The sequence below is a fragment of the Bombus vancouverensis genome, chromosome 4, assembly GCF_051014615.1.
Source record: "Bombus vancouverensis nearcticus chromosome 4, iyBomVanc1_principal, whole genome shotgun sequence".
Classification (NCBI taxonomy): Eukaryota; Metazoa; Arthropoda; class Insecta; order Hymenoptera; family Apidae; genus Bombus; species Bombus vancouverensis.
In genome coordinates, this window is record NC_134914.1 from 13,012,178 (window position 1) to 13,032,556 (window position 20,379).

At 36.2% G+C, this 20,379-nt stretch overlaps 1 protein-coding gene across 4 annotated transcripts in view; it reads left to right on the forward strand.

The window, feature by feature from the left end:
- Positions 1–20,379, forward strand: part of eag (potassium voltage-gated channel protein ether a go-go) — a 157,208-nt gene that overhangs the window by 105,754 nt on the left and 31,075 nt on the right. For all 4 annotated transcript variants that reach the window (XM_033333761.2, XM_033333764.2, XM_033333763.2 and 1 more), the window contains exons 3-4: positions 1,410–1,510; positions 5,259–5,391. In XM_033333761.2, the coding sequence (XP_033189652.1) occupies positions 1,410–1,510; positions 5,259–5,391 (234 nt within the window). The remainder of the gene's footprint in view (positions 1–1,409; positions 1,511–5,258; positions 5,392–20,379) is intronic.

Consider the following 20,379-nt stretch of genomic DNA (forward strand, 5'->3'; position numbering starts at 1 on the left):
ATCACGGTGTTATTTTAATATCTAAGTAAATAAGAAAGTAAAAACAAGAGAGAAAAAATGAATTTAATTTCATATCACTCTCATAGAAAGAGGACTAAAAAGAAAACACCCCACTGACCTCGCTAAAGACATAAAATAGACAAACTCGAAAATGGTACCATGCTGGGGTAGCCATCCACATGTTAAATAGCAATAAAGCTAGAAAAATTTACCGAACGTCCAGCTGGACAAATTGTAAAGTACAAATTAAATAATAAAAAAAATTTGATATCGTCGGTAGAAATCTCCCTACGGCGGCTACGTGCAAGGTTTTGTTTTTAAATATTTTTAGAGCACACGTGTATTAAAGTTTTGGGAGAAGTAAATCAGTGGGATCAGTTTTAATATACAGAAGAGAAAACGTGTCTTGTTGAAACTTTGGATATATTTTTAATGTTGGAAATATTATCTGACGATACTTTTTTCTTTCTTCTTTTTTTTTTCTTTCAAAAATACACTGCTACTCATAAATATACGAACAAAGACACGAGAGTTGCCGATACTTGACACGGATCGAACGTTTCCCATTGTTCTTATTTTCTACTCGTCTTATTTTTAAGTACTAAATAATGTAACAAAGTTAGAGGCTCAAGCGTAAACAATAAACGTAATGAGTAGATGTTGCAATATTTATGACCAGCAGGTTACAGACTCGATAAAGTAACTTGTTTTCTACCATTTTTCTTTTTCTACTGTGCCTGTAAAAAGTATCGACACGCCATCCTATTTATTGTAGGTTATGATATACACCGATTAACGAGGTGCAGGTATATTAAACTTCGTTCAATAGCGATTTAACAGAATTAGTATTTATTAGTACTTTCATATTTCTTTCTGTAATATCTTTTACATCGTATTCGAAAATTATCTGAAATTAGTCTAAGTGAATTTATTTGAAAATACTGTTAGGTTGGTAACTAAGTGATTGCGGATTTTGTCAACACCACCTAATGACAAAATCCGCAATCACTTAGTTGCTAACCTAATATTAGAATGAAACATAGAAGAAACGTCGTGAATTGTCGTTGTTTTTCGTTAACATTATACGAATAAAAAACAAAATATCGATGGAAGAAACATGGATCCGATGTATATTTAAACGATTGTAATTCGTTTTATGGAAAAGTCAGGCATTTATACTGACAAGGAAATAAATAAAGGAAGAAGAATTTAATTAAAAATTATTCGCCCGATTTATGTTGAATTCCATTTAGAAATTTTGATTAGAACTCAGAACGATTTTTCTTTTTTAAATAACTCCTCTTCTCGAATATAATTTTTTAATCAAATTCTTCTTCCAATTTTAATTGTACGAAAGAATGGGAAAAACACGAGCTAATCTTTCCGTGTGTTCTTTTTTCTGTTCACAGCTGACAGCAGTTTTCTCCTGGCGAACGCTCAGATCGTCGACTTCCCTATTGTCTATTGCAACGAAAGCTTTTGCAAAATCTCTGGCTATAATCGTGCCGAGGTAAATAGCCTGTTCTCCGCTTTCCTTAAGCCTCTTTCGTCCCACGGCGAACGTTTCGCGACCGGACTTACCTTTTCAATTTACCCCCTCCACTCTTCTTCAAACTTGTTCCATCGACCAAACCTACGATAATCGAGTTTCCACGGAGAAATAATTGTTCGGGATATTTTTTTTATTTTTTTTTTTAGTGATATTTTTATATTAAAATATTGACAATTATATTTTTATAATTATAATACAAACGTGATTTTTCTTTTATTTTATTTTATTTGGTAGAATTTTGCGATCAATTCTCATTGAGAATACGAACGTAATGACAAGAGGAAATACGAGAAGATACGTTTTAGAACGTTTGTTTGGAGTGTCGTTTGGTAAAATCTTAATATACTGGGTGGCTCGCAATTTAGTATACAAACTTAGCCGGTGTATCGTACGGGTGAAAATACGAGTAGAATTTCGCACAGCAGTGCGTGAATGCTTGGTTGGAAAGTTCTAAGGAAAATATAAAGTGCAACAAATACGCTTGTCGATACACTTCTCCTCTTCAACGGAGAATAGAACAAGATACATAATGTTTGTGGTGCACGTTGATATCAGTTTATATGGTATAACATTTATATGTTGTAACAAATTTTCACCGCCCCATGAAGCTGAGTTTGCATTGGTCCAGTGGCGTTCCAGTCCAGTCCAGTGGTCCAATCCAGCACTGGTTCGTAACTGGTATAATGCGATCGGTGTTTTCGTTGCAGTGAGCGATTCAGACTAACGACTGAATCGAAAGTTCACTTTTCAATCTACATTCGAGTAACGTATCGTGTAGGCTCGATATCCAGTGCTGACTGAATGTGTCATTCCAGTAAGCAATCCAGTGCAACTACTGGATGGAAGATCCTCTTTCCAATTCAATTTTTACCTGCACCGTCGAGAACAGTGTCACTGGAATCGTGTAGCTCGACGTCCAATGCTGGCTAAAGAATAGTACGTTTTATCCAATGCCATTAACCAGCTAACTGAGTTCGACGTATATATACGTCAATGCAAAACTTTGCTTCGACGTATATATACGTCAATGCAAAACTTTGCTTCGACGTATATATACGTCAATGTAAAACTTCGCTTCGACGTATATATACGTCAATGTAAAACTTCGCTTCGACGTATATATACGTCAATGGAAAACTTTGCTTCGGCTGACGTGTATACTCGTCGTGTATAATAGAAAATTAGCATTTACTATAAAAGGTCAAAATTTTAGTAAAAGGCAATATAAATTATATTTAGTTTTCTTTGTTCTTCCAGTAAAACTATGATGTATTTTACACAAAAAAAAGTTTGATTATTTGATTATTCTCTTTGGTATATCGATTATACTCCGTACAATGTATTGCCTTTTATAAATTCAGTTGATTATCTTCCTCAACGCATTGGTCGATTTCCCGAATTGTTTTCTGCACTTTACTTTATTATTTCTCGGCGATTTCTAAGTTTTTAATAACAACACCTTTCTCTCCAACGAATTGTTAATTTTTTCATCGAATAAAACTGTAGTCTTGCCTCGTCTAGCTTTACTTTCCTCGTGAAATTTATAATAGGACTTAGGAATGTTCGCCCAGGGCTCGACGTATATACTCGTCGTTGCTCGATTTCAATCCTGTAAGGGATTTTTAAAGCTAACTCCCGCGATTAGTCGCTTAAAGTCTACGAAATTTCACGTGTGTCCGACGAACACTGCGATAACGTAGACACGGAACAGTTTCTAGTCGGACAACTGGAACGTAGTCGCTCGATCCAGCTACAGGACCAATGCAAACGCAGCTTAACTCTGTTAATTCTGATGCCGTACGAGCGATTCACAGCTTCAGGAAGCGCTGCGCTAGCTCAACTTTTAAACTAATTTCATTCGCGAAAATCACGCCCGATAATCGGATTATCCTGGCCGTTTAGCGCGGACGTAACCGGTTTAACGCGATTGTAGTTCGTCGCACCTGGCCCGGGCCGGTTTCCATCTAATTTCCCGATAACACACGTCGCGAAAAAACATTCACCGTGTACCTAATCTCACGACGATTCCCTCATTTCGCTTAATTACCAATTCTCCTCCTTAGTTCGTTCTCTCGTGAATTAAATTCACCAGGTTACGTTGGATTTATCGTAGCTAGAAACGTCCCGAAGCACAATGAATCGAATTTAGAGTTTAACCACCGTACGATTTCCATTATACGCGTGAAAGCGTATTGGAAATGTTTATGGCATTCGTTCTTGGAAAGATGCGATGGTTGTAGCGTAATTGAGAGACGAAATTGAATTTCTTTTGCTTTTTTTCGATTTTATCGGTCGAAATATGGTAGAGAATGCTATATATGACGATGCTATGTATGATGATTCGATGGTAGGAGAATTGGTAGATGTAAGGTCAGACGTTGGGATATCAAGCGGTTGCGTATAAAGTTGCTCTCTGATCTTTTAGACACCTTTTTTCTTAATAAACATAATGTTTTTTAATAAAAATGTGTATCTCAGTTTCGTTCGCTTTTCGTTGGAATATTTTTAAATAAAAATACGGTACATTGTTCGCTTATATCTCGAGCAAGTGAATATAATGCAATCCGAGACGTTGAAAGTTCAAAGTTTTCCAATAAATTTCTTCGTATTCGCGGTAACTTTTTTTAAACAGAAAGAGACAATAAGATATTTCGAGTTAGAGTAGCGGGGGAATTTGTAGTTTGAAATATCTGGTGAATTCTTACTTCCTAACGTTTACTAATCTCTAATTCAACATTTTCGCCAATTGTTTGCTTAAAACGCGTGCCAATCTTCAATGTGAAACTTTCGCCAACTGTGTCCAATTTTTGCCAATTTCCATTCCAATGTTCTTGATAATTATCACTCGCAGAATCTCGTGATTTCTGACTCGCGAATTTTCACCAATTTCTAATTCGTCATTTTTACAATTATTTTCACTCAGTTTTTATTGATAATTGTACTTGATAAAAAAAAGTTCTCGATAATTATTACTCGCAGAATCTCGTGATTTCTGACTCGCGAATTTTCACCAATTTCTAATTCGTCATTTTTACAATTATTTTCACTCAGTTTTTATTGATAATTGTACTTGATAAAAAAAAGTTCTCGATAATTATCACTCGCAGAATCTCGTGATTTCTGACTCGCGAATTTTCACCAATTTCTAATTCGTCATTTTCGCAATTATTTTCACTCAGTTTTTATTGATAATTGTACTTGATAAAAAAAAGTTCTCGATAATTATCACTCGCAGATTTTCGTGATTTCTGACTCGCGAATTTTCACCAATTTCTAATTCGTCATTTTTACAATTATTTTCACTCAGTTTTTATTGATAATTGTACTTGATAAAAAAAAGTTCTGGATAATTATCACTCGCAGAATCTCGTGATTTCTGACTCGCGAATTTTCACCAATTTCTAATTCGCCATTTTCGCAACGAATTTTCACTTCGCAACTTTCGTTAATCTCTAGCGTGAAGTTGTCGCGAATTCCTCGCCTCAAATTTATCTCAATTTCTCATTTAAACTTCTTGCCAATTTTGACTCCCGATTTTTTGCCACCTCGTACTTGGACATTTTTGCCAATTTTTATACATTCGTCCTTTCTTTATTTTGGCCAAATTCCAACATCCAACCATGAAATCTGGTATACGCTAAAACTTTGGTCGTCTTCAACGACGAATAGGTTAGATAGCGATGTAAATGGATTAATCTGCCATCAGGTTATGCAAAAGTCCTGCCGCTGCGGATTCATGTACGGGGAGTTGACGGACAAAGATACGATCGCCAGGATCGAGGAATGCCTCGAGGGCCAGATTCACGATCAATTCGAGATCCTGCTGTACAAGAAGAACAGTAAGTACCCCTACGATATTTACTTCGCATGGGAGAAGCTTAAGTGTGGTGTTCGTGGCTTCTTTCATCGCTGGAATCGACGACTTCCATTTTAAAGGCAAACGAAAATCAAATCCACGTTTCGGACAGATTAAAGATCCTGGTCGGTTAAGATCGTTGAAAATTGTTCGTTCGTAAGATTAATAAAAAAAAAAGGAAACAGTCGTATTTTCTTCAATTGCTAACCAATCTCTCTTTAATGGAATTTTTTACTAGAAATTTCCAAATTGCCAACCAGTTAGTCGTTGCGATCTTTTTGAGAAGCGCGTAGCTAAAATGTGCGACAAGAAACAAGCGATGACGAGTATACTCGTCAAACATAGAGTATGTGTGGTTGTTCTAATACAGGATTAAGCTGTAGTAAACTTGTTACTTGTTACCGACAGAGCTCTCGATAACAGAAAATATTGCCGTTTCTTCGCGACGAGTATACTCGTCAAACACAGAGTATGTGTGGCTGTGCTAATACAGGATTAAGCTGCAGTAAAGTGACAGTTTTATTTTTGAATTTTGTTACCGACAGAGCTCTGGATAACAGAAAATATTGCCGTTTCTTCGCGACGAGTATACTCGTCAATCACAGAGTATGTGTGATTGTGCTAATACAGGATTAAGCTGTAGTAAAGTGACTGTTTTATTTTTGAATTTTGTTACCGACAGAGCTCTCGATAACAGAAAATATTGCCATTTCTTCGCGACGAGTATATTCGTCGAATACAGCTAAGTGGTCAAGGAGAGACTCGTTTCGACGAAGATGTTCTTACGAATCTTCTAACCTCCAAAATGAGCAGATTCGTTCGTTTCGATCGAATTTCTCTTGCAAGTTTCCCAATTGTATCTTCTTACGATATATAAGAAGATACGAGTATAAAGCGGAAGATATAAGAAGATTCCTCTTTTTCTTGAAACGTTTCAAAGTAAAAAACTGCCAAAAAGATCGAGACAAAGAATTCATAAAATTCTCGAAGTAAAAATAATCGAAGTTTTCAAGCTACAAATTTGCTACAATTGTAATACAAAATTAAGCTCAAGGAAGATAAAAACCAATTAGCGTCCCTCGTAAGATTTTTCGAATATTTTTACGAAACTTTCTACTATCGCGCTATGCTTAACAGACAACTATACGTATAACTATATTTATTTAGAAAACCGAGTATACGAAGAGTGTAATAACAATAGGTGACGGTATTGGTACGTGCGCTACGAAGAACGTGGAGGCGATTTGAGGCGGAACGCCTTTGGGGCCTATAGACGGTCGGAAGTCGTCGATTGCCAGCGAAATGATTCTGACAGAACGCCTCGAGGCACGAAAACGACGTATCATTGTGCATGCTCGACGCTGGTCGACCACCGAATACCGAACTCTGTCTGCATTCATCTGTATAATCGTGGACTGTCGGCTTCGAGAGTTTCCCGTGTGTTTTCACGTGTTGTTGGTTGTCGTCACTGTTGCCTGGTTCACGCAGACTCGCCTCGTGTATCAGTACGAGTACTTATATATTACTACTACAACACGAGTATATCAGAAATCGAAAGAGAGAGAGAGAGAGAGAGAAAGAGAGAAACTCTCCCTTTTGTCTTCATTGACCATTCTACTGTTCATTTCTGAATAGTCATTTCTTTTTCTATTTTCGTTAGGTTGGTGCGTATGAAACCGTCGTCTTCTCTAACGAATTCCTTTCTTTCTTCGATCTTTCTTTTATCTCACTAATTATTAGCTAACGTTTATTAACTACGCTAATCGTCGGTGTTAGTCTCATATTTGGATACTTAAATACTTAATTTATTAAATACGAGGCGTTTCCAGAAAGTAAGTTCCGGTCAACTGTTCGAAGAACGTGCGAAGAACCAAGATTTGTTTTCATTTTATTCGATCTATTCGATGTTATTTGAGTACCTGGGTATCTTTCGATATAACCGTCATTCCTGTCTCAACGTTTATCGTAACGTAGCAGGGGTTCCTCGCTTGTCTTCGACGTACTGCTCCGCCGCGTGTTCGCATAACCGTCGTTCCACCGGGGGTCCTTTGAATCGTCGTTTCCTGCGAGGTGTTATCCATTCAAGACTTTTCTCGATCTTACAAAGAAAGAAATGACAATTTGGAAGGACGCGTCGGTCGCTCGTAACGGAATCGCAGACACGTTTCTTCAGATCTGCCGTAATGGAAGACGAGCGATCAAAACGTTTACGATCGAGTATCTGGTTTCTCAGTCAGTATAATCTTATTACCGTGAAGTGATGTGATTCGACCGTAAATTCCTTTTGTGGACGAACGTTTCCAGCGTTCAACGAGCGTAAAAGTGCGACAAACGGCACCTCGTCGTCGCTCAAACTTTCAATTCTTATCACCGTCTTAAACTAAATGGAACTTCAACGATCGAAGAGCCTGCCGCGATGAGGAGGCTGCTCCACTCTCGGGTAATTTGAGCAAATCCATCAAATTAACGTCTTTGAGTAAATTTGTGTAAATTAGAGCTGGTTTGAGCAAATCTGAATAAATTCGCGTAAATTTGAGGTGATTTGAACAAAATCGAGTGGACTCGAATAAAATTGCGTAAATTTGAGCAAATCTGAATAAATTCGTCTGAATTTGAGCAAGTTTGAACAAAATCGAGCAAGTTTGAGCGAGTTTGAGCAAGTTTGAGTAAACTTGTGAAAATTTTCGCGAGTTTGAGCAAATTTGAATAAATCCGTGCGAATTCGAGCAAGTTTGAACAAAAATTGAGTAAATTCGACCAAGTTTGAGCAAGTTTGAGCAAGTTTGAGCGAGTTTGAGCAAATTCGAATAAATCCGCGCGAATTCGAGCAAGTTTGAACAAAAATTGAGTAAGTTTGAGCGAGTTTGAGCAAATTTGAATAAATCCGCGCGAGTTCGAGCAAGTTTGAACAAAAATTGAGTAAATTTGAGCAAGTTTGAGCAAATTTGAATAAATACGTGCGAATTCGAGAAAGTTTGAACAGGAATTGAGTAAATCTGAGCAAGTTTGAGCGAGTTTGAACAAATTTGAGTAAACTTGTGAAAATTTTCGCGAGTTTGAGCAAATTTGAATAAATCCGTGCGAATTCGAGCAAGTTTGAACAAAATTGAGTAAGTTTGAGCAAGTTTGAGCGAGTTTGAATAAACTTGCGTAATTGTGAGCGAGTTTGAGCAAATTTGAATAAATCCGTGCGAATTCGAGCAAGTTTGAACAAAAATTGGGTAAATTTGAGCAAGATTGAGTGAGTTTGAACAAATTTGAATAAACTTGCGTAAATTTGAGCGAGTTTGAGCATATATGGATAAATTCGGCTGGATTTGAGCGAGTTTGAGCATATATGGATAAATTCGGCTGGATTTGAGCATGTTTGAAGAAAATTGAGCGAGTTTGGGTAAATTTGAGCGAGTTTGAACAAATTTGACTAAACTTGCGTAAATTTGAGCGAGTTTGACCAAATCTGGATAAATTCGGCTGGATTTGAGCATGTTTGAAGAAAATTGAGCGAGTTTGGGTAAATTTGAGCGAGTGTGCCATATCGAGCCTTTTTCGAATCGTGTCTCATTACTCGAAACTTACTGCTTCTTTATTCTTACCATACCCAAGCGAAAGATAAAATTTTTTTAAATAAAACAGAATGTCTGCTTCTAAGAAAAAACGCACAAAGAGCGGGGCTGCCTCCTACGAAACGAAATTTGTAACTCGTAATTTATAATTTATGCCAACGTACGAACGAAGCTGGCCGACCTTCTGCAAGCACATCGCGTCGCTTCGTATGGCTTCTATACGTAAACGCCTGTTACTTTCTGGACGACCCTCGTATTATCGACGTACGTCTGTATTAATATTTATCTGCCTATAACGATATTCAACACACTCGTATCAAGTTTCTCTACTGATTATTATATTTAATACTTCCGTATCAAATTTCTACGTTAAATATCACGTGCAACGTTTCTTTTCTCTCATTTATGACGGGGTGGAAATGGAATATACGTGGAAAAAGGCAAGAGGAAATATAGACAGGCAGAGGAAAATTAGATTGGCGTAATAAGATACACAGTACGGTAGATTAAGAGTAACAGAGCTTGTACGGACATGTGTACGTATCTGATCGAAATAATTTGCAGGATGTTCTCGAGTTTACTATTCCCAAGGATTACGTAAAGAACTCGTAGAATTTGAAAATTCTTCGAACGCTATATTCTTCCACGAATCTCTTGTTTCGAAATGGTATGAGATTCGTTCCAAGATTTTTGGACATCGTCCAGAGTTCTCTTGCGCGATAATATTCGAACCAATAGTATCGCTACAATAAATTGGCAATTATTAATAAATTGCTCGTTGCGAATTTCAACTTTACCACGTTGTCAATCTGTAACACTAAGCTCACCAGACTCGGTCAAATGACCGATTTCAATATTTTATTTAAAATTCTACGTTCGTCGTTATATTTTTCTTCGAATTGTTAGTTCGTCCATTTCACTTTATGCAAATTCCTGTATCAACAAAAATCGGGAGATCGATTAATCGGATAATACGGGGATTTGCATAAAGTTAGAGAAACAAGAAAAATAACGACGAAATTAAACGAAATAAAATTTTGAAATCGATCGTTTCACCGGACCTGGTAAGATTAACGTTAAAATTTTCATTGTGTAAAATTATTCATAGGAATCGTAATATTGCATTTACGTATAGTTGTATCGACGCTCGATAAACGTACGTTACGATAATAACAGGATAAGAAGCTGGAAGCAGTAGCAGGAGCCCGTGAAATTGGAATTTCACGGAAACGATATTTCATATGCACCAGCCTGACGTTTCATTCACGATTGACGACATTCTCAGTCACGACTCTTCTAACTCCTCTATTTTCCTTTATTTTCCATTTGTTACTTTTTTCTGATTCTCCGAGCTTTGTACACCACTTTCGCGATCTGATATATCGGCCATTGAGATCGAAGCTTTCAGGCAAGTTGCGACCGTCGCCAACGAAATATCCTAAAACTTTAAAATTAACTTCGAAATCGAACGACCGACGCTGTATCGAAATTTGGAATATTTCCGAAGGACGCAAATTACGCGAAAATCTCAACTTTGGCACGGTGACGCGCGAAAGTTTCCGGATGGATCCTTTGTTTTACATTGCACAAGCGTTGCTTGCAAGAATTTTAACGCTAGAACCACCGATGGCAAAAGTGTGAAGTTTATACAAAAGCAGTGAAAAAGGACAGAAAAAGAATATATTGGGTTGGCAACTAAGTGGTTGTGGATTTTGTCATTAGATGGCATTGACAGAATCCGCAGTCACTTAATTGCCAACCCAATAACAAGAAAATACATAACGATGTATGTAATGTATTTTACAAAAAAAAGATCATAGCAGTCCTACAAATGGACAAATGCAGCGGCAAGCGTGGAATTTCTACGAGAAATGAAGAATTTTTTTTATAGTCGATTATCTAAATATCGTTGATTAATGTTATATTGGGTTGGCAACTAAGTGGTTGCGGATTTTGTCATTAGGTGGCGTTGACAAAATCCGCAATCACTTAGTTGCTAACTACGTAACAACAAACTAACGATACTATATTTAGTTATAGCGTTATCGACGCACGATAGAATTTGTAAAGTGTTTAAATTTGCCAAAATGGATATGTTCAGGTTTAAAATTAACGGTCGATCGCTAGAATAAAAGCGGGAAAAATCGCTTCTTGGTGATTATTTGCCAATAAAAGCTACTTGTACAAAGTCGTGTAAAATGTTGTATGAACAAAAATCCAGCTGCAACTTCACCGTTTCGTGCTACGATTTTCAAACCGAATTTCGTGCCTGTCGTAACACGGCTACAACAGCCAATGGTTAGAACGCCAGTTTCCCCATCAACGTTAATATTCTGCCACCGATCCTCGTCCGGTTTTAACTTTATCCAGATAATCGGAAAAATATGGTAACGCTTTCCACCTGCATCGAAGTTTCACGTACGCCTCGAATGGTACAGGATTTTCCACTGAAATTTCTCGTATTTTCCATAATCCAAAGCTGCTGCTATCCCATGTTTGACGAATTTACGAATTTATTCTTACGAATGGCATGTTCGAATAATGACCAGTTACGAGATAGACGTTGTTTTTCTTTTTAGAAAGAAATTCTCAATTTATGGTAGGAAATAACACACAACACAAGTTTCAAATAACATGAGACAGAAAGAATCTCAGACACGCGCGAGGAATATTCTTCGCCTTTTACCGTTTACTTTCGAGGGACGTCGTTGCACTGCAAATACCTCGATACATCGCTTTTGCAATGTAAAGCAAAAGATCTGTGGAGCAGCTTTCGCTATCGATGGTCCAGTTACGATTCGATTGAAATTCGCTTGCAACTCGCGAAAACGGATTTATCGGCGGTCGGTGCGATTGCTCGTTGAGCAAAAAAAAAAAAAAAAAGAAACTCGACAGCGACCAGTAACGAGCTGAGATCGTGTCGAAAGGAATCCCAGACAGATTGAAACTCCAACGAATAATCCAACAAATGTAAAAGAAAAAAAAGAAAAATATAAACCCGCCCTCCTACGTTCTAGAGACGATCCTAGCGATCTCGTAGCGATCCTAGCGATCTTCTAGCGATCTCCTGACGATCCAGCCGTGCGAAATAACGAGAGTGATCGTGTTCTGTTTAAAGGTGCCCCACGAGGTATGTCTAGCTCAGGTTCGCAAAAGAGTGCTCGAAAAACCCACCAGTAAGTCATCCTCGAATCTAACTATAACAAAAACTATAACAAAACACCTAATTTATTATATATATATCTATAGTTTATATATATTTATACATAGATATATACGTAAATATAAGTATACAGTTAGACATATTAATATTCGGTAGAGTCTCCGTATTCGTTGCTTCGTATAGAAGACGATGATTTGGATATCGTGTTGCTTGTTGTACGAGAATATCAGATGTTTGTCGTAGCTTGAAAATACGTGTGAAAAATGTTCTCTTCTTAACGATAACGTTTAACCGTACGGATAGATTTTTCACGAAAATGAAATTGCCCTGTTGGTTTCGTAAATTGGGAAGAAAATGCTTGTGATCGAAGCATTTTCCTCTTTAAATCCTCCTCGAAATATGTGCTGCGATTGAGACTGATAATCGTGCAATTTCTCACTAACTTTTGTTTTAATTTATTTTTGATTTGTTATATTTATTTGAACTTATTTATTACGATATATTAGGTTGTCCGAAAAGTCTCTTTCGTTTCATAAGGTGATAATAAATGAACAACAATTTCTGTTTTATATTATTTTATTGAATTAGGTATGATCCATTTCGTTATATTTCTATTATTATGTTCGTGCATAATTCAATAAACTAATATAAAAAAAATAATGTGTGTCTATTATTTTCTTATAAAACGAAAGAAACTTGTCGGACAACCCAATATCGTAAGTTGTCTGTTTGTCAAAATTGTTTCCCCCTTTCGTGTCACGTTAGACGCTCGGTGTGTCGCTAGTCGTGCGAGATAAATCTATTTCGCAATTCTAGCCATTTGTAAAGATTACTATGTGGATTATGTTACGGAGCGTAAATAAGCTTCCATGTATTTCAGTGACGTAGAAATAAGACAATTTTTTCTTCAAAATCTATGGTTCGATCGATCTCATCAATTTTAGAAAGAAATTGTTTATTGTACTTTGAAGTTGCTATGAATGGTTCGTATTCTCGTAAAATAAGCGATATTGTGTTTAACGCTAACCATACCAGGCCCGGTGAAATAATTGCTTCCAAAATTTAATTTAAAATGTCTCTTTTGTTCGTCTAACTTTATGTAAATTCTGACATTAACAAAAATAGGGAAATTGATTAATAAGATAACAACGACCAGCTTTAAAATTTAATTCCAAATTACACTTTCGTCGTTATTTTTTCCGCTTGTCTAACTGTACGTAAATTCTGACATTAACAAAAATTGAAAAATTGATTAATCAGATAACAACGACCGGTTTGAGAATTTAATTTTAAATTGCACCTTCGTCGTTATTTCTCCTCTAACTTTACGTAAATTCTGACATTAAAAAAAAACAGAAAAAATAACGATGAATGTACAATTTGAAATGAAATTTTCAAACCGGTCATTCGACCGGACCTGCTAACGTTAGTGTTAAATCATCTTCTCCTGTACGAAATTACCAATACAGAGTAAACATCATAACCGAATATCAATCGATGTGAGATAACTGTGTATCTACAGATATTGTATTAATGTACATTTCGAGGTATATTGTATACGATTGTTATACACCCATCTTTAGCCTGAACAAGAGACGACACACGTACAAGGATCGTCGAACGATCCCGGGACCAAGGGGCGGCCATATTGAGAGGACGCTATTCGACCTCCCACCTACTCTTGATTTCAGTTAATTCCCCCCTGAAATCTTTGTCCTAAGTACTAGACACACGTATTACAACACGTATCTATCGGCATTTTTGCCAGATTTTGTCCTTTTGCCAGCCAGGCGAACGACACGCCATTCTTTACGACGATTTATCTCCACGATTTATCATTTGTGTTTCTCTTTTCTCTACGATTTTTTTTTTCTATGAATACTACTGTTCCGGATTTTAGTCGTTATTGCTTGGGTACAGTCTTTTTCCGTAGTAACGATTTTTTAGAAAACGATTTTTGGGAATGTTCAAGCTATTTTTCACGCGGAGATGATATCTGCACAATATTGAAGAAATTTCTGTATTTTATTTTTAACGTTGTTCTTTTCGTCAACGAAATGGTAGTTTCGAGACGTTTTTACTTCGAGACGAACGTTTGGGAAATCTTATTCCCGTGGAAATCGCAAATTTTGGAAAGGGGAAATTTTGGAAGCGAAAGTCTGGACATTCCGAATTTCGGAAGTCATTTTGGAAAACCAAAGTTCCGCAGGAAAATCCGGGTTTCGCGAACCGCAAATTTTAAAGAATCCAAATTTTCCGGTTGTAGGTTTGAAATTTTGGGAAGATCGAATTTTGGAAAACCCGTGTTTCGAGAATCGCAAATTTAAAAAAAATCAAATTTTCCGGTAGTAGGTCTGAAATTTTGGGAAGCTCGAATTTTGGACATTGCGAAATTTTGAAAATCCGGGTTTCGAAAACCGAAAATTTAAAAAAACCCAAATTTTCTGGTAGTGGGTCTGAAATTTTGGGAAGCTCGAATTTTGGAAAAATTTTGGAAAACTCCAATTTCGGGAAATCCAGATTTTGCAAATACCGAATTTCGAGAATCCCAAATTTGTTGTCGACTCGGATTTCTAAAACATGCAAATTTTGAAAATCCAAAGTTTCGAAGAATCCCAAACTTTGAGAGTCCGATAATTTCCAAACTCTGAATACCGAAAGACCGGAATCTAAAAAATCCCAAATTTCGTCAATTTCAAACATACGAAATATTCTCGAAATACTCGAAAAATACTCGAAAATTTAGTCGCGAATATCGACGCGAAGAAACATGTTCCCACTGTTCGTTTAACTTCTAACAATTCTACCCTTCGTTGCTACAAAAAAAAAGATTTTCATTGATTGCCAAACGATCGTTTCAATTTTCACAAAAATCGTAGCGGTGTCGTCGTGCAGAAAACAAGATCGTTGAACAATTATGGCGTTCACTTTTCTATAATCGATCGGGCAAAGTTCGCCAGGCACGTAGGCAAGCAGAGAGTAAGTTGGCCGTGTGTTTCGTCTTAATCGAGGCTATTGCGAGGTCGTTGTGATTAACGTTGACTATCTAAAAGGTGGCGAGCTCCAGTTCGTCACAATCGAAAACACTCGTAATTACCATTATTTAGCCGTAATATATAGGTGGCCCTTCGTAGACAAATGATATTTCCCTTTTGTTCAAAGAAACCATCTCGTGCGGGGTTTGTAATCGATTGGAAATTCGTTCGAACATCCGCGAAGATGAAATTCAACTGGACAAAATATCTGAAAATAATTCCACAACTGAGAATAACTCACTATCGTTGCTTGGCGGCGTCGATCGTGGCACTGCGCTCGAAATACGTACGTTTCAGAGAGGCTCTAAATTTTCAAAATGTACTTTCAAATGTATTTTCAAACTGTAAATTTCTCTAAATATGTAATTTGTCAATTTTTAACGTAATGTAGCTGCCCTCTGACGCCAAACTCATGTAATTACATATATATATATATGTTGGCAACTAAGTGATTGCGAATATTGTCGTTAGGTGGTATTAACAAAATCCACAATCACTTAGTTGCCAACCTAATATATATTTATATAAAGAAATAAAATAAAAATAATATATATAATATTATGTAATACAAAGAAATATGCTATTATATGTATAATATTAGGTTATCCGGAAAGTGTCTTTCTTTCGCAAACTTGTTTTTTACAACAGTGCACCTTCATACAAACGTGAAACCAAGTCTGTGAAATGTCATGGTGTTTATCTCAACAGAACAAAATGGATCGTACGTAATTCGACAAAATAATATAAAACAAAAAACGTGCGTCTATTATTGAAAGAAACTTTTCGGGTAACCTAACATAATATTAGGTTATCCGGAAAGTGTCTTTCTTTCGCAAACTTGTTTTTTACAACAGTGCACCTTCGTACAAACGTGAAACCAAGTCTGTGAAATGTCACGGTGTTTATCTTAACAGACCAAAATGGATCGTACGTAATTCGACAAATAATATAAAACAAAAAACGTTGTGCGTCTATTATTTCCTCATAAAGGGAAAGAAACTTTTCGGGCAACCTAATATATATATGGCGTGTCACGTGACGAAGACAGAGACAAGCAAAGCAGAGAAGTTGGCTAAAATTCGATAAAGGTGATGTGATTTTCTCAGCTGTGACATTAACGACGTCTAGCAGCGATCGTACGGAATGTTCAACGAATCGATGGTCACCGAAAGAATGAAATAAACGCCGGGTTTATTACGAAGCGTGGAAGGTGGAGATCGATGTGCGATTAATTTCAATACGTGTTTCAATAACATCGAAATATCGTGGAAACGAAGATTCGATGGAAATTATCGGAGAATGTACGACGTTTAAAACGATTGGTTATCGAAGTTCGGTTCGGTAAATTAAGTAACTGCGAAAATGATAAATCGTGGATGGCGAGCAGATCGATGAATGGAATATGCAAACGCGTTTAAACGACACACAGATATCGAAGCGATAAGAATTTGATGGAAATCGTTGATTCGCGTGTCCCAAATTAAAAAAAAAATTAAAAAAGTACTCTTTGAAGGCGCGTGGAATTCTTTCATTTTTTTTCTTTTTTTTCTTCTTTTTCCCGAATGTCGATCGGCAAACCGAGTATATTTGGAAATATTAAAAAATCAGAAGCGAAGAAACTCGCGATGGAAAATTACAAATTTAAGGGGACGATAGGGAAAAAATTGATAAAAGTGTTCGCCAAACTGAAGGACATTTATCATTGCACGTCCTTGTCGTGGTAAAGACACGCATCGGCGTAGAATAAAAATTCGCAAATTTAAGAAATCGCATTTTTTCCTTTCGTTACGTTTTCGTACAATTTATCTTCTTCTCTTCACAGTCATCTTTTAATCGACTTAAAAACAGTGCTTAAAAATACTAACAAATCCGCACGAATACATTCGGAAATATCCATCGACTCTTGTGCAGTGTTTCTCTTAAAATGTTCTTTTCTTAATCTTCTTTTTTTTCATTTTATTTCTTTCTTCTGTTTTTTTCGTGAATGATCTTTTAACGTTTTTAACATCTGCCGATGGCCATCGATTTTCATCATTGCCACGAATTATTAATCATCGAACGAATATGTCTGTGACGTACAGACGTAAATTTTCGTATTTTACGAGACTATTTATCGGTGGAGATCCTTACGGATCAATGAACCACGATATTTGATGTACAGAAGCGTCCATCCGTCTTGTAAAAAAATATATGAAACTTCCACTTGTATTGGAAATTGCTTTATTGAGAAGAATTGCTACATTGAGAGTCGTTCAAGTCGTTTCATAGAAACTACTGGGTTGGTAACTAAGTGATTGCGAATTTTGTCACTAGGTGGTATTGACAAAATCCGCAGTCACTTAGTTGTCAAGTCAATATTACGTTGAGAAATTGAATCGAATTTTATTTTTATTAGACGCGGACGATTATCTGAGTTAGTTTACCGAATCGTAAGAAATTGAAAGGAAGATCGAGTAATTGGCTCGTGAAAGAGAAAAGCTCGCGGACTGACCAAAGTTCCAATCGTAAAGGAAATGGAATTTAAGGTTGGATTACAAACCCTGTGCGGCCTACTCGCACTAAAGCACCGCCGATTAGCCCCGAGCCAGCACTCAGTATCGCCAGGAACAGCCAAGTAGTGGTGGTACGAAAAATTCGAGCCATCAAAGACGAGGGAGCAAATATTTTTGCTTTTATAGTTGTAAATTGCACGTGTTGTATAGAATAAAAAGAAAAAAAAAAAAAAGAAGAAAATACATTCCTCTGGTCTTGGATGACTCGTTAGCTGCTTATTCTCGAGAAACTCAACCACCAGGGTGCGAATTACTCAAAGTTGGATGGTATACGATCGTTAAAGAAATTATCAACAAGGTATACATTTGCTCTACCAAAAGGAAAATTGACATAAGCTCGCCAATGTAAAGACAAACTGTTGTAGCATTTCCGGTTTCCAATATTCGTTTCTCCCATTGTACCTGGCACTAAAAGAAGTGTAATTATTTGTTTAATGGTGAAACGTACACAAGGAATTGTAATTAAGACGAATATTAGGCACGAATTATTAGAAAATTTATATGAGAATTTCTGCAACTAATGTTCCTTCTTTTTTCTTTCACTTTCAGTTTAGTTTCTTCTTTGAACTGCATCGCCAATTTCTCTGATCAAACTACTTACTCACACACCACCAAACGATCGAGCACTGCTTGAAACAATGACGAATTTTGAAACGGATGTTTTGGATGTTTTGGATGTTTTGGATATTTTGGATGTTCTGGATGTTTTGGATGTGCGTGGCGGATGATTCATTCACAGTGGTTCAACTCGCTTTTGCATGTACAATATTCGGGCTGCTGGATGTTTGAAATTCGCTGGATATGAAATTCGCGAAACGCGGCATCTATCGGAATTTTCAACGTTTGCGATTGGCAAAATTTAAGATTTCCAAAATCTGGGATCTTCGTAACTGGAGATATCCAAGACGTGAATTTTCGGAAAACAAGAATTTGTACAGCGCCTGGAATTTTTGAAATTTCACGTTTTTAAAGATTGAACTTGTTTAGATCTGTTTCCGAAATTTTGGATTTCTAAAATTTTGATATTTTCAACATGTGAAACTTACAAAAGATTTGCAATTTCTAAAATTAAAACTTCCCATCTGGAATTTTCAACATTTGGTATTTCCAACATTTAAAATTGCCAAAACGAAAGATATCTGAAATTTGGAATTCCAAAAATTGGAAATTTCCAAGACTTAAAATTTTCAGATTTAAAGATTGCCAACATCTGTAATTTTCAAAGTTTGAAACTTCCAGAACTTGAGATTTTCGAAATTTGGATTTCCAAACATTGGAATTTCAAAAATTGGAAATTTTCAAGACCTGAAGTTTTCAGATTTAAAGATTGCCAATGTCTAGAATTCTCAAAATTTGAAACTTCCAGAACTTGGGATTTTCGAAATTTGGATTTCCAAATATTGGAATTTCAAAAATTGGAAATTTCCAAGACTTAAAATTTTCAGATTTAAAGATTGCCAACATCTGTAATTTTCAAAGTTTGAAACTTCCAGAACTTGGAATTTTCAAAATTTGGATTTCCAAACATTGGAATTTCAAAAATTCGAAATTTCCAAGACCTAAAATTCCCAAAATTAAAAATTCCCAACATTTGGAATTCTCGAACTTTGGCATGTTCAACACTTGAGATCTCCAAAATTTGGATTTCCAAACATTGGAATTTCAAAAATTCGAAATTTCCAAGACCTAAAATTCCCAAAATTAAAAATTCCCAACATTTGGAATTCTCGAACTTTGGCATGTTCAACACTTGAGATCTCCAAAATTTGGGTTTCTGAAAATTGGAATTTCAAAAATTCGAAATTTCCAAGACCTAAAATTCCCAAAATTAAAAATTCCCAACATCTGGAATTCTCGAACTTTGGCATGTTCAACACTTGAGATCTCCCAAATTTGGGTTTCTGAAAATTGGAGTTTCAAAAATTGGAAATTTCCAGGACCTAAAATTCCCAACATGTGGAATTCTCGAATTTTGTAATATTCAAGATGATGCTCTTGAGATCTCCAAAATTTAATATTTCCTACTAATTGAGTAGCTGCAAAAATTTGCAATTTCCAACACATTTGAAATCACCAGAATTTGAAATTTCGCTGACATTTTCAAACCTAATCGAATGAATTCAACCCTAAATTTCGTATATTTCTGCAGCTGTAATTTTTTCTCTAATCACTGTGGCTAAATCATGCGCAGTGCACATACAATGTGCAAAAGTATAAATTCACCTTAATGACACACGAATGAACGCACTCCACACACACGACATTCGAATGGTGGCATGAGTTCACATTTATTACAATGGATTAGTTATACAGCACACTCTGATCATTTTATCGATGCTTTGTTCCAGCTATTTAGTACTTCGAACATTTAATTTCCAATTAGTTATAATTAAACTACGATAATCATTGTATTCGAAATATCTAAGTAGTATAGTAATGGTCATATATTCACCAATTCAGATGAATCGTATTCACTAATTGTAAATCGCATTGTATGTGCTTGTTAGTATTTAGATGATTGCTTCTTGAATGCTCGTAGCATGATGGATAATGAATAATAAACGTGTCTTGCAGGAAGGATTATTTGATTTATGTACAATGTTCCTATTTTTCAAAGAAGCAGAAGTAAAGGAAATAGTTATATATTTTTTCTTCTTT